The sequence below is a fragment of the Rhinatrema bivittatum genome, chromosome 1, assembly GCF_901001135.1.
Source record: "Rhinatrema bivittatum chromosome 1, aRhiBiv1.1, whole genome shotgun sequence".
Taxonomy (NCBI): Eukaryota; Metazoa; Chordata; class Amphibia; order Gymnophiona; family Rhinatrematidae; genus Rhinatrema; species Rhinatrema bivittatum.
In genome coordinates, this window is record NC_042615.1 from 756,195,577 (window position 1) to 756,210,965 (window position 15,389).

The 15,389-nt window shown below is 41.3% G+C and overlaps 1 protein-coding gene across 2 annotated transcripts in view; it reads left to right on the forward strand.

Annotated features, from left to right (window-relative positions):
• Positions 1 to 15,389, forward strand: part of PRLR (prolactin receptor) — a 610,827-nt gene that overhangs the window by 530,340 nt on the left and 65,098 nt on the right. For both annotated transcript variants that reach the window (XM_029578943.1, XM_029578952.1), the window contains 2 exons: positions 10,390 to 10,514; positions 12,854 to 12,986. In XM_029578943.1, coding sequence (XP_029434803.1) covers positions 10,433 to 10,514; positions 12,854 to 12,986 — 215 coding nt within the window. In that variant the 5' untranslated portion in view covers positions 10,390 to 10,432. The remainder of the gene's footprint in view (positions 1 to 10,389; positions 10,515 to 12,853; positions 12,987 to 15,389) is intronic.

Genomic DNA, 15,389 nt, shown 5'->3' on the forward strand with positions numbered 1-15,389 from the left:
TTGTTGCCGTTTGGGGGTGTAAACTATCGTGAAAATCGTTAAAATCGTGAGCCGGCACACTAAAACCCCCTAAAACCCACCCCCGACCCTTTAAATTAAATCCCCCACCCTCCCGAACCCCCCCCCAAATGCTTTAAATTACCTGGGGATCCAGCAGTGGTCCAGAACGGCGGCGGTCCGGAACAGCCCCCTCAATTGAATCCTGTTGTCTTCAGCTGGCGCCATTTTGCAAAATGGCCGCCGCAAAATGGCGGCGGCCATAGACCAAAATGATTCAACGCAGGAGGTCGTTCCGGACCCCCGCTGGACTTTTGGCAAGTCTTGTGGGGGTCAGGAGGCCCCCCCAAGCTGGCCAAAAGTTCCTGGGAGTCCAGCGGGGTTCCGGGAGCGATTTCTTGCCGCAAATCGTTTTCCGTACGGAAAATGGCGCCGGCAGGAGATCGACTGCAGGAGGTCGTTCAGCGGCGGTCCGGAAGCCCCTTCCCCCGATTTACGATTTTTTAACGATAAATCGGGGGAATTGGTATTGTATCGTGGCCCTAACGATTTTTGACGATTTAAAATATATCGGACGATATTTTAAATCGTCAAAAAATGATTCACATCCCTAATGAATACTGCTAGATAGACACGGAATGGGAGAAAGGCCTTAGAGGCTGATATTACAAAAAAAGTATAGCACCTGGCCAAGGCTGAAAATATTTCTACCTCTTACCTATATTCAGGCACGTCACCTAAATTAGGTACCCAACACTGAAAATCAGCACTAAACGGCTAGCTTACTATCCAACTTGACCTTGCCCCTAGCCCTGCCCACTTTAAGGGACAAGTTTTCAAAGGTACCAATTTAGGTGCCTATATTCCAAAGTTAAGTGCCTAAAGCCTTAGAAAATTAATCCCTTAATGAAGCAGGTCCTAATTGTTATATTAATATATCTTTTGTTTCTAAACATGATCACAATGGATGAATTCCCTGCCCCCAAAAATAATCACATTTTTATCTCTGCCATGTCGTCTGCCCTCTCCAGCCCAGAGCTGCATCCAATTAAAAATCAGTTCTAGAGCAACAAGAAATGAATTCTGGTTTCTGGCAACAATCTCTGACTGGACCCTGGCAGATTGCAAGTGGTGACATTTGATATATTTTTTTCCACTAAGATTTTCCTTTAGAGTTATTTATTGTGTTACGTCAGAGGTGAATCTTTGGGCCGAGGTGGGGTTTTTGCAACCCGTAGGTGAGGACCTCCGGGTCTCCACCGTCGGCAGATGGAGTGGGCTGATAATCAGAGGCCGCTGGAGCTTCACCTATACCAGCCCTCGTTCCCCATGGGTTGAGCCTTTGAGTGCCGGGGCCGGCAGGACTTAGGTGGGCCTCGAGGTTGGTTCAGCCCAGAGACAGCAGACGATAGGTGGCATAATCCTACTCTGGACTGGGTAAGGTACTGGAACTCGGGCACCAATGGAACTGAGGTTGGTTGAGGCCTAATAAGTCCACTTCCAGGGAGTAGGCTAAGAGAAGCGTCAATGAGCAAGCTTGAGTCAAGACTGGCGGCGATCCAAAGGCAATGGCAAGCTAGGCTGAGGTCTGATCTCGGAGATAGTCAATGGTGTAGTCAGGCAAAATAGAGGGCTAAATTCGGAGAGAGTCAATGGCGTGGTCAGGCAAAGCAGAGGTCAAAGTTCGGAGAGTCAACGGCGTGGTCAGGCAAAGCAGAGGTCGAAGTTCGGAGAGAGTCAACAGCGTGATCAGGCAAAGCAGAGGTCAAAGTTCGGAGACAGTCAATCCAAAGGTAAAGAGCTCAGGAATCCAAAGAATAACCTAGAGGGAATAGGGAGCGAGGGAACCTGTTGCAAAGGCAAGCTCTGACTGTCAGAGCTTGCCTTAAATAGGTCCTGGTGATGATGCCACCCGGATGGCCAGCAGCCTCAGCGTGCTGTGGGCCCTTTAAATCGAGCCGAGGGATGCGCGCGCATGCACGTGCCTGGAGCACCCAAAAGGAGAAGGCAGGCCGATAGCGGTGTCTCTGCTGCGAGGCAGAGCCACGGGAGAAACGGCGCCACTACGTTGAGGACCGCCGAGAGGGGGGCAGTGCAGGCGACACTCCCTCAGTGTTGCGGAAGAGCCCGCATCTGTTCCCAGGATGGCAGTGGCGGTAGGTGAAGAAGGCCGGCCACGGGTTCCATGGTCGGCCGACGTAACATATTGGACATGACTGTGTTCATGTAGATAACATAATTTATTTTTATTTACAGATTTAAAAATAGAGCAGCAATAGGAAAACACATTCAGTTTAATTTATCAGTTAAAACAATTACTAAGACCCTTCTTTTTTGTTTATTTTCCTATTCCTTTCCTAAGGAGAAATTAATTTATCTTTATCTTTATTTTTTATTAGTATTTATAAACTGCCTAGCAAAACTAGGCAGTGTGCAAAGCAACATACATAATAATCAATTACAAATAAAAGTACTTAAAATATAATGAAAAACAGCAAATCAATAAGTAAACAGAAAACATCTAACCTGCTGGAAAGGAAATTTTTAAGCTGCATTTTAAATGTCTTAGAACAATCCATAAGCCTCAAATTTTCCAGAAGTGAATTCCATATAACCAGTGCAGCGATGGAGAAAGCCCTCTCTCTTATTTCGGCTCGATGTGCCATTTAGGGAGACGGAACATCTAATAGACCTCTATATCTAATGAGCGAGAACACTTCCAGAGGTCTGCGAAAGTTTGATCCCACTCATCCTGTTATATTTGTTGACCTAATTCTTTATTCCAAGCTGACACTGCCTTAAGCACAGGATGATTTTTAGCCCACTGCAGAACCCTATGGGCCAGATTTTCTAACATAAGCGCGGGCATAGATTTGTGAGCACACGAGCATGTTATAAAATCTGGGGTCGGCGTGCGCAAGGGGGTGCACACTTGTGCACCTTGCGCGCGCCGAGCCCTAGGGGAGCCCCAATGGCTTTCCCCGTTCCCTCTGAGGCCGCTCCGAAATCCCCCGGCCTAGCAGGCCTTCAGAGGCCTCTGGCCACGCCCCCGCCCTGGACCGCCCACACCCCGCCCCTTTTTTCAAGCCCCGAGACATACGCGCGTCCCGGGGCTTGCTCACATCGCCGAGCCTATGCAAAATAGGCTCGGCACGCACAGCAGCAGGTTTTTGGGGTTACGCGTGTAATATATGTGCGTAACCCTTTGAAAATCCATCCCTATATATCTTGCTGATACATTCGTTTGGATGCCTATTAAGAAAGACCATGCACGCTACCTTTGAAGGGGATTTGGCTAACATATCTCGTATCTCTGCCCTATTGACTACATCCCACAATAGAAAATAAGCAAAAAGAGGTAATCAGTCCAGATGAAATTTAGCCTGGAAATGACCTATTTACAAAATGACCCATGTATAAATAATTGAGAGAAAGTCTGTAAAGTGGAACTTCAAAGCATGTCTCATACTAGGGTGTCATAGTCAACACAACTCCTCACATCCAAGGATAGGTGATAGCCCTAATAAATGCTTCCCACTTACATCCTTATCTGTGCCTTAGGGAACTTATCATTTTCATCCATTTTCAAATCCAAATTCTCCCAAGATTTCCTTCAGAAAGCTCCACTCCACCCTGACAAAGACTTTCTCTGTGAATAATGAAAAAATGTCTGAGTCACCTCCCCAACTAGCTTCTGCCTCTATCACTGCCAAGGTTCTATACAGGTTGTCATTAGAATACCTACCTAAAATAAACCCTGCTTGATTTTATGAATAAGCTTCCCCACTATACAATCAAGTTTGTTCGCTATTTTAGTGAAAATCTTCATGTCAATGTTTAATAAAGAAATAGGATGAAAGGAGGCACAATCGTCTCTGGGTTTCCCTTCTTTATAAATAACTGTAATCACAGCCACATAGAAAGAATATAGAAGATAATTAGTCAAAACATTCTGAAAGAGCCTAACTAAAACAGGAACCAAATGTACAGCACATTTCTAATAATAATCAATACCAAAATCATCTTTACCACCTGCCTTCCCCTCTTTCAATGTTTTGATAGCCTCTAGCACCTTGAATGCTGAACTTGGGGTGTCCTATTCACTACAATTAGAGAATGGACTATCTCTCAAAAAAGCCCTAATGTCCTCCACATTTTTTCCTTTTTGAGAATAATATGTCATAATAGAATTTATGAAACGCATCTGCTATTTCTACAGGGAAATCAAATAGTTTCCCACCCAACTTAATACTTTTTATTACCTCACTAACTTTCCTCCCCCTAAGTTGCAACACTAGTACCCTTCCAGGTTTATTGCTTTTTTCAAAAACCTGGACTTTATTAATCTTCATTAAGAAACCAATCCTTTCATTCAACAATGTATTATATTTACTCCTCAACTCACATAACTCTCTAAAAACCATCTCCCCCCCCCCCTGCCCCACATGTTTGTTTATAATCCTCTTCTTTCTTCCCTGTCTCCTGCAGTAAAACATTAAGTTGATTTTTCTTTCTCTCTTCTTAAATGTCACAATAAAAATAAGATGCCTTCTCATTGTCATGGGACTGCAGACTGGAGTCCAGGTGCACCTCTGCAGAAGTGGTGCTGGACTGCAGGACTGGACCAATGCTGGTCTTCTACCTAGCCAATGACATCCCCACAGGTTGAGGCCTTGGGTTCTGGGGGCCAGTAAGACTTGACTCGTGATGAACATCATGATACTGGTTGGAGTCAGGCGCCCAGCAAGGATTAGAGGCACACTGGGATTGGAACAGATACAGGGAGAGCTGGACTCGAATTGGTGTTAGTGCAGAACAGGATGGTCTGGAACTAGTACAAGACAGGCTGGATTGGACCTGGTGCAAGGGTAAATGGTGAGCTGAGTGGGAATATATTATGTCATAGAACACACAACACAAACTGGTAAAAGCAAATATCTAAAAATTGTAAAATATAATAAAAATCAGAAAAAGTAAAAAGTATCACAGTGAATATCAATAAAGGCAAACAACATCATAGTAATATTGGATAAATCAGTAAAATGCAAATAGCGTTACAATAATAAAAGCTAAAGATTTATAAAGAAATAATAAAGCTTTATAAAGATGATACCTCCCTTATAAATCTCCCATTTTGCAAGCCAACATATTTGTGAAAAATCCAGGAGACACAGGCCCTTAGACCATAAAGGTCTTATATGATCTAAAGGGTGCTGTTCATTACAATTAAATTCAAGCTATCCTTTTCTCACTATAGACCAGATGTTGCAAATTCAGTTGGTCTTATTTTGTATTCACAACTTCATCAGATTTATGTCTTAATTGTTGTTTCTGCCAGCAGAAGACATCCTGCTACTGCATAAGTCATCAACAGTGCAGACACTGACCCTTCTCAGCAGTTACAAGATGTTTCCTGTTCCTATTTAAACTGGTCACTTACTAATAGACTTCAGAAAAAAAGCATGTGAAACTAGCATGGTTTAAAAAGAATCTTATGTTAAGCTCTTGTACAATTAATATTTATCCACATTTTATTTATTGATTAGTGATTGCTTTGTCCCACTATTGTTATTCCCGCCTGCCATGTAACAAAGCTCTTCACATAATCTAATAATAACTCCCTATCACTTTGGACAGTGAGAAAGGCTAGATTGGAGCTATTGTAAGACAGAGCTGGAGACAGGGCCACAACTAGGAAAACAGGCAAGAAGTGATTGAGCTGGGCAAGGACCTGACAGAGACAGAGCAGGACAAGGGTTGGACAATACAAGGACAGGTCAAGACATGGCAGGACAAGGATGAGATAGGACAAAGAACACAGAAGGCTTGGAGGCCACTAAGCAGAGGGCCTGGAGGCCACTATCCAAGACAGAGGGCCTGGAGGCCGCAAGGTGAAATAATGCAGAAGGTCTGGAGTCCACAAGGCAAGCTAAGGCAGGAGGCCCAGAAGCCACAAAGCAAAGTAAGGCAGGAGGCCCAGAAATCACAAGACAAGGTAAGGCCTGGGTAGACCACAAGGCAAAGCACAGGTACAAGGTGGCCAGGTCAAAGAGCTGAGGTGACTCAATAAAAAGGCACTGAGCTATTGGATAGGCTAGGTTAAGTAAGGCTGGGGCTGAGATAGTAGGTGAACAGAGAGGAGGTAACAGGCAAGGCAGAAAGCAGGGCCCACTGAGGACTCCTGATGGAAGGAAGACTATACAGTAGGCTGAACCTTGGCACAGAGTCTGCACAGCAGGCATGACACTCATAGTAGATTTTCCAGCTTCCCAAAAAATATTAATATCAATTTCAGGTAAATCATTAAATTTCAAAAATTCTTCCTACTATGCACAATCTTCTGACAAATATCAGCATTCTGTAAGGGTGATTCATTTAACTTCCAACTTCCCCCTCTTGCCTGGACAGCAAGGAGCATGACATGAAAATGATCTGAGATTGCTATAATATCAAGCTCACAGCATTGAACCTGCCATATATCTTCTATCCCCCCTCCACCACATATCAGTCCTTGTATATGATTATTTAGGAGCTGGAAAAAAAAAGTAGTATGTTACTCCATGATGACTTCTCCATCATGCATCCACTAATCCCAGATCCTTCATATTATCCAGTAAAAATTAAGAGGCCCCCTTCCCAATACCCACAAATTAAGCATCTCTTCTATTTAAGGCAGAGTCTAGAATAACATTGCAAGCCACCCAAGCATTAAAATCCATTTCCCTTCAGAAAATACCAAATCAAAAATAGATTGGAAAACATCTTATACCACTAATTTGGAGCATAAGTATTCAGCATAGTGACCATAACCCAGCCAGCCGCCCTTTTAACAAAAAATATCTCCCCTTGGGTATGAAAATAACTTTTTCAGAATGAAAAGAAACTGACTTTTTTCTCAAAATTGCTTCCCCTCTTTTCTTTTTTTTCCTTAAAAGGATGCAGTAAAACATCCTGCAATCTATTTAGCTCTAAAACTATAATTCATGTTCCTAGAGAATATCTTCATGAAGTTTCTGAAGTCAATGGATCACCTTCTTCCTCTTAACTGGATGATTTAATCGCTTAAGACTCCAGGAACATAACTGTAAAGCACTCATTCTACCCCACATCAAAGAAATTGAGGAAAATGGAAACTTTGCATCCATCTTTCTGCCAGCTGCTTCCAAAGCTAACATTTGACTCACTGGGTCTGCAAAGTTGAGGAATGAAACCTGCATTTGCTGAATTTTCCACCCACAGTACTCCCATTTGCAGCAGAATGCTTGGATGAGGTTGAGGCCACATGAGACCAAGTTAGCTAATTCGAACCATTTTTGAAGAAATATTTTAGCATTGGCAGATAAATAAAATTTTTTCCATTTTCTATTAAGATAAATAGAGAGTTTTGCAGGATACAATAGACAAAAACATATTCATTGCTTATGTAGTCGTTTTTAACCTCAACTTATGCTGCCCATTTCCTTAATTTGTCCATACTATCATCCGGATAGGTATAAATATGATAGTTCTGGTATTGCAGATTGTCCAGTTCTCTAGACCTCCATATAACCCATTCTTTGGTTTAAAAAGAATGAAACTTGATCAGAACTGGCTGAAGTCTGCCTCTGCTACTTTTCTGCATGACCAAGGATCTATGCACTCAATCCAATAGAAACTCTGGAGCAAACTCAGTCAGTTGCAATACATTTTGTAGTAGTTGCTTCATAAACAAAAGGATATTTGTCCCTTTTGCATCTTCAGGGATCCCTAGAATTTGGACATTCATCCAAAAGAATCTATCTTCAAGATCTATTACTTTTCCCTGCAGGTCAACCACTTGCTTCTGTGTCTCTGCTAAAGAGTTAGCTGCCCCCAATTCTCATCCTCAAGATCAAAGACTCTTTGCTCAAGTTTCTCTACATGAGGAGACAGTTTATAAAGCTTATCCTTAACGTCATTCATGGAAGCCTTATAGGACTGAAAATCTTTGAGAACATCATCATGCAGAGCTCTCAGTTCTAAAAACACTTGATCACTCTGCGAGTCCGGTTCCTTAGATCCCAGCAGCCTACCTCCCATCATGCCATTCCTCATACATATGGCGCTCGGATTACTGGTATCGCCAGTCTCTCTATAGTAATCTTTGAGATGGCTTGACTTCTCATTGATATTCCTCATTCTACTGGATCTCATTGTAGATTAGGATGGCAAACCACAAATAGTTCAGAAATAAGTGGTGAGGAGAAGTAAAAATACTGGAGAAATGCCAGGGTTCCAATATAGCTGTAACATTCGCACTCAAAGGTGCCGCCCCCAACTCCCATGTTTTTTGAGGGACCACAGAAAACCATGCCAATACTCAGAACTGGCAAGTACCCCCTGAAAAGTCCTGAGTGGTACCATGCACTGCCAAATAAGTGTCTAGGTTCAGGTTTTCAATTTGCATTTGCATCTTGGGTGGGTCTGGGCTGGGACAAACACTGCAGAGATGCAGTACAATCATCATCTGATATTCTCTTTTTTTGAGGTTGAAAGTTATTTCCATTTGAGTTTCAAATTCATTTGAAGTGTCAAAAGGTAGAAACACATTGTATAGTTTGCCACATATGCTTTTGAAACATAAAAAGAAACGCACTGAAACACTTTTGAACAACATCAAATTGGGATTTAATCTTAAATGGTATGTATTTCAAACCTATATTAAGGATAATAAGGATTCTACCTTAGATGGAATATTTTTTGTCTCCCAGAGCCAGAGGGCAATCTTCAGTGAAGCCAACTAGCCTCTCTTGGCTGACATGACCCATGTGATCCTATAGAGTGCACTAGTTTCACTGCTGAAAGAGGGAGGGAGCTGCTTTAGCACAAATCCTGATTCAAGACTTAGGGCTGGAGATGGTAGGAAGAAGCAGAGAAATCCATGAATCATGCTCCTATGGTGCCTCTCTCTCAGAATCCCTTGTGAATAATTGCTGCTGGGCAGGCAGGGATAGAGAGAGTGCTGATTAGATCAGAAATACATAAAAGAAGAAAAACTCTAGGGGGGAAAAGCAAATTAAAAATGATAATTGACAAAAATTCTGATAAGCGACAAAAACTTTTATATAGAAAGTACATCTAAAGACATTTACTTACCTTTGATTGCTCCAATAGAAAAGGAAATGCATGACTTATTTAACATACTACACAATGCATACAAAAAGAGCTTTGCCTAATGACCAGAAAAGAGAGAAATAAATGTTTGTTGCTAGTAAGTAAATACTGTATTTGAATGAGGTTGTTTAAATTTAAAGCAGTTTTATGTGGCTGTACCTTGGAAGGAACCATTTCTTAATGCGCTGAAAATGAAATTGGAACTGGGGATAATCATATCAACAAAGCATCCTCCCTTTGCAAACAAACTCTATACCAGAGCTTCCTGAATGTTCTCCAAACAACACCTGACGTCACCCTGGGTGTGACAGTCAACAGAGAAGTCAGGTTTAAACAGGGAAAGGAGCTGGACATTTTAGTCTCATGAAATATAAACTGTAAACACAAGGAAGCAGCAAACACCGACAAAGAATATCCCCAGCAATCCGTGTTGCTCCATATGATGGAAAAGCAGGCTGGTGAGAGGCTGGATTATGCAGAACAGCCCATACTGAGTACTTGAGAACAAACGTAATATGCTTAAACCAGCACTTAGTGTGGATGCCAAATACCCAGCTAAGGAGAGGAGACATGCATTATCATTTCTTAATATTGCAGGTGAAATTTGTGGCGGCATTAAGAGGATTTAATTTGCTTCATAAGTGCAGTTTCCCAGCTGTAATTCTAGCGGTTCCATTCTGCAGAGAGCACTTCTTTACAATTGTTTACAGTGATATCCCTTGATAGAAGCTGGAATGTTTATTGCGGTAAAAAAAGAGATGAAAGCCCCTTGCTTCACAGGACACGTGTGCTTAATTTCCCTTACCTGACAACGGCCTGCACACTCAGCACACAGTCCCAGTCAACAGAGCAAGGCTGGAACTAAGCCAACTTTGCAACATCATCCATGATGGGGTAAGGAGGTTAGAATGCAAAGTCCTCTTGCAGATCCATTTACTGCATAGATATAGTACAATACGCCATTCTAATTGGAGCACTTGTGCTTCCTGCTTGTGGAAATGAAATAAAAGATGAGCATTTTAAGCAGGAAACAGAAAACAGCAACATTTGCCAAACCTCATGTAAACTGTGTTCTGCTGACCTCTAGTGCTAAAACAGCTCATTGTCTTGCATTTGAACTGATAATTTAAGGAGCATATATTATTTTCTAATATATAGTCATTTACTCTAACTCAGAACTTGCCTTTATCCTTGCTAAAGAAAAGTATGTGGTTTACTGACTGTGAATTTATGCATGTTGCATTTTGTTTTCTTTTGCAGTGAGCTTTAATCTTGCCTTTCCTGTTGGAAAGAAATAGACAACATGCAAAGAACCCTGGAAATAACAGCCTGGCCTTCATTCACCTTCATTTTGTTGCTTTTACAGAGCACAAATTTGTTGGATGGTAAGTACATGACCTCAGTGGTCATAGCTTCAAAAATTTTCGGCATGCTGATAAATCTGTAAAGCTTCACTTTAAGGGGTAGTTTTATAGTAGCCTGCATAACGTATCTGGCAAATACTCGCGTAAGTACACCAATTTTCCCAGCAGATTTATGCACATAAATCCACTTGGAATATTATCCCTCGAAATGAACCCACACAGTTGTACCTTGGGGTATGTATATGGAAAATATTATTGATATTTTAAGCACATATTTTTGAAAATGCAAATATATGTGCATAAGTGCAAACCCTTCCCCATATCCTTCTCCAGAAATGCCTCAGCTCAATCAGAGTAAACCTATGCGCATGCATGACATATGCACATACGTTTATCTACATGTCAGGTAAAGCACCATTTCACCCAGAGAAATGCCTTTGAAAATGACCCTCTAGATGTCTCTTCTTAATCCTGCATTTAAACACATAGAATATGATGCAAGGCCTATTTAATCCAGCCAGTTTCATTCCTGGTGCACAGATCCCATTTGATCTCCTACTTTTCCCTCATAACTAAGGATCCTCTATGTTTATCCCAGGCTTTCTTGAATTCCATTACTGCTTGTGTCTCTACCACGTCCCCTGGGAGATCACTCTATGCATCAACCTCCCTTTCTGTAAACAAATATTTTCTGACGTTACTCCTGTGTCTATCCCCTTTTGAGCCTCATACCATGACTTCATGGTCTAGTATAACCTCTCCTCTGAAAAGGTTTCCTGATTTATCCCCTCTGTCTCTTTTCTCCTCTAGGGTATACATAGTCAGGTCCTTACATCACATCTCATATAGTTTTATAAATTGAATTATAGCTTTCAATATTTTAACCAGGAAAGTCAAATTAAGACAAATGCATTCATTTTAACTTGGTCCTGGAAGAAGAGGGTGACAAAGTGACTTGCCTGAGTGGCACAGTGGCAGAGGCAAGTCTTGAGACTTGCCCCAGCACTCTACCTGGTCACAGTTCACTGCTCTAAGCACTAGACTGCACTTCCCTAATATATAAATATTATTTTCCCCTTGAAGTGCTCATATAATTATACAATATTGTGAATACTTTAATAATATTTTGTCATCTGATATTTCTTTGCACATCATATGACACTACAAACATTACCTAAGGGTGGCATATATTAAATGTATTATTTGATAGCGTTTTAAAAGTATTTGTTGCAGCTATAGTCCTTAGTTGCTTTATTGAAACAATTAAGTAGTAGACTTTTTTCTAGACATCAGAACTTGTCATTCATTATTCTTTTTTCTAGACATCAGAACTTGTCATTCGTTATTTCTTGAAACATTACATGTGTTAACGATTTGTGAAAGGACATAAAAAAAATTTTCCAATTGGAGGTTCTTTCAAAGAATGATTTTTATTTTTAACCACTTGTTATTGGGACTTCGTAGGCATGGTTTTAAATTCCAAAAAGTGCCAATGAAAAGGCTATTTCAGAATCATGAGTGTGACTCTGCTCTTGATATGCAGAACGTCCTGCATAATTATTTTTGATTTGTACATTGGTAGTAGGCACCTAAAAACAGCAAATCATTGAGGTGATCATATGCCTAATTAAGACCTGGATTCATCATTCTTCGCAGAATGATGAATCCAGCGAAAACAGGTGGCGGGTCTGCAAAAGCCCGCAGCCTTCGCACGAAGGCAGTGCGATTTCGTCGGCTGCGGTGTGCTGGCTGCCGGCTTTCGCGCCGAATAGCGCCACCGTGAAAGGTGGTGCTGTTGGGCGCGCTACTGACTACGATAATGTTAGTAACATTATCGCCGCCAGCGAAAACACCGCCGACTCCTCCCCTCGCCACCCCGACTCTTCCCTGAATCGAATTTGCATGCTATTGCACGCGAAAAGGGCCTTTTCGCATGCGATAGAGGCTTATCGCACGCGATACGGCCGTATGTGTGTGATATGGCCTTTAGAAAATAACCCCATAAGTGAGTTCAAACTTGCTATATCACATGTAACTAGTTATTGTCCTTTTTTGAGAAATCAGACGTATGCTAGTAGAGTAGTTATTGGATGTTTGACTAATGAACTTTGCATAATAGGATTTACTGTAGTAACTATTAATTTTAGAATACAGCGTGAGAGAGTATTGTGTTAACCATTTGATAAACATTGCATGACAAAGTGGTCTTGGTAGTCCCAAAAGTGGTCTTGGTAGTCCCAAAGTGGTCTTGGTAGTCCCAAAAGTCCCAAGTACAGTTGCTGCCTTTCACTTAATTAACTTTACTTTTGGAAAATAACAATTACAGTGGTGATTACTGGGTAATTTATGACCTTCCACAGGGCAAACTGCTCCTGATAAGCCAGAAATAATGAAGTGTCGCTCTCCAGAAAAGGAAACCTTCTCCTGTTGGTGGAAGCCAGGCTATGATGGAGGACTACCTACCAACTACACCCTCCTGTACACTACAGAAAAGTAAGGAGCAATGTTTCTCAGGACTACATTCCACTATGATTTTAGATCATAGGACTTTTCAGGTTCCGTTGTAGGTCTGTGTCAGCTGACTGGGGTTACCATTATCTAAGCTGATGAGGATCAGATAAATAAAACGAATGTCATGTGAAGAGGACATCAGTGTTGCTATGTCTGGAGAAACATGCCTTGAAATGAAAAAAAGTGTATTGTACTTTATAGTTCCATATATTCTTAGAAAAATATGACTCCATGTTTCTTAGGCAGTGCATGGAAGCAAGGGAGCCATTCCTTCCCCAGTGACTTTCTAATCCGCTTCTTGAGCCTTTGAGGGTTGTAATATTTAAGCAGCAGATAATCAGGCCCAGCACCAGGGAGAGGCTAATGAATTTGGAGGAAATAACACTTTTATAAAAGGATTAATTTTGCTGACTGCTCTAAAGCATGGGAAATCCACAGCTGGCCCATAAATTTGCCAGGTGTTGCTGTGCCTCTGACTTCAACCACACTAAACAGCTGCCTCTCCCTAGAGCTCTTCCAATTTATTCTGTTGCAGTGTGCCAGTCAAAAAATCTGACCCAGAAACTAAGGGATTAACCAGAGATATTCATGGAACAGTGGAATTTAGACTGAAAAGTTCACCTGAAACACAGCAGGAGCTAAGAGGTAGATTTTCAAAGACGCGCGCCTGCGTCCATGTGTGCACGGTTCCCAGCGCACACGCCATGGATGTGCCGATTTTATAAATACAATACCCGCGCGCACATGCACGCCAAATTTTATATCGGCGCGCGCAAGGGCGGTAGATTTTATTTAAAAAAACGCGATCGGTGCATCCCCAGTTCCCTCCCAGTCCGCTCCTCTATTGCACAAAATAGCCCTGTCCCTGGCCTGCCCCTGGCCCGCCCCTTTTCTCACAGCTGGCTCTTCTGCGCGTACCATGAGATACGTGCGTGGCTGCCGCCGTTCTAAAATGCCCGGGGCACTCACACGGCCCCGCCACGCGCGTATCTCACGGTTCTTCTGCTCGCCAGCTTTTTAAAATTTACTTGTTAGTGTAATACAAAATGCTACCTTTCTCTTAATATTATAATTTTTTTTTATAATTTAACAATACACCCTTTTGGCTAAAAAAGTGGTGCATGGATTGTTTTAATATATAAAGAGATAATAAGTTATTATGGAGTGGAAATTTTATTACCAAAACACCAACAAAATTGCATTGACCATAAAGCTGTCAAATGCCTTGTTAGTAAAAGGTTAAGATACTCTTTAGTATCAATAGCACATTATCTTCCTGAACGGATGCGATTCTGATGAGGATGTGTGACAAAATTAGCAAAGGCTCTGACCAGAAGAATCGGTTTTACACAAGTAAATGCAGATAACCCATGGAAATGAACATTATTAAAATCTGGTGATATTCTAAGGAAATTTTAAATTACAGTCAGTGTTTCATTGTACCAAGATGCTGCAGGGAAGTCTGGTGAATGCCAAGTCATTCATCCATCTAGAATAGGTTAAACTAGTGTACATTTAACAGAAAAGGAACTGTGGGTGCCAAGTGCGTCCACTTGGATATATAGAATAAAGGGATTTCAAACAAGTTCTAGGTGATATTTTTTATTGGATTAACTTAATAAATCTGTCACTAGCTTTCAAGTGTTATCCTCCCTTCATCAGGCCAGTGAAGAAACTGCTCAATTACACTGGGTTTAAATAGTACTAAGTCATCTAGGCCTTAGGCTGCCTGCGTATGCCATTACGCCTCAGCAAAGGGACGTGTAGAAGCTGGGGAATGACTGAGCTGATGAAACAGTAACATTTTACAGTTGAAACTGAGAAAGCCAGTGTCCTTATTAAGTCCTTTTGTGTTTGTTTCAAGCATCAGAGCAATTTAAATTCACCTTATTAACTCCTTTGTGTTTTATATATGTACATGTATGTGTGTTCCATTTTTCCATAGAGTCAAAGTGGAAGAACACCATTAATGCATCTGGCCCAAATCATAAATGTGTAAATTAGCAGTGTGCATAGTTCTTATTATAAATAGTTGTTTAAGCCAGGCTCACTTCTGGCAAGCTCTAGTAATATTATCAGCCTCAATGCAACCATGGAACTTCTATGTCTTGACATATACACAACTCCATCAACTCCTTAAAAAGTATTGTTAAAAATATATTACTCTTATAATAGCAACAATCCTTGCATATGGGTGAAAGGCCATCAGGTCCTGCAAATAGCACTAACTGCCAGTAAATGCTGTTTTCTTTGGGATTTATTGTTTAAGTATCATTAATATAAATGATACTAATGCAGTTTATACTGTAGAACTTAAAATTATACAGGGCTCTGCATGAAACTAAAGCTAACCATATTAAAAGAGATAAAATGCTGAGGGTATGA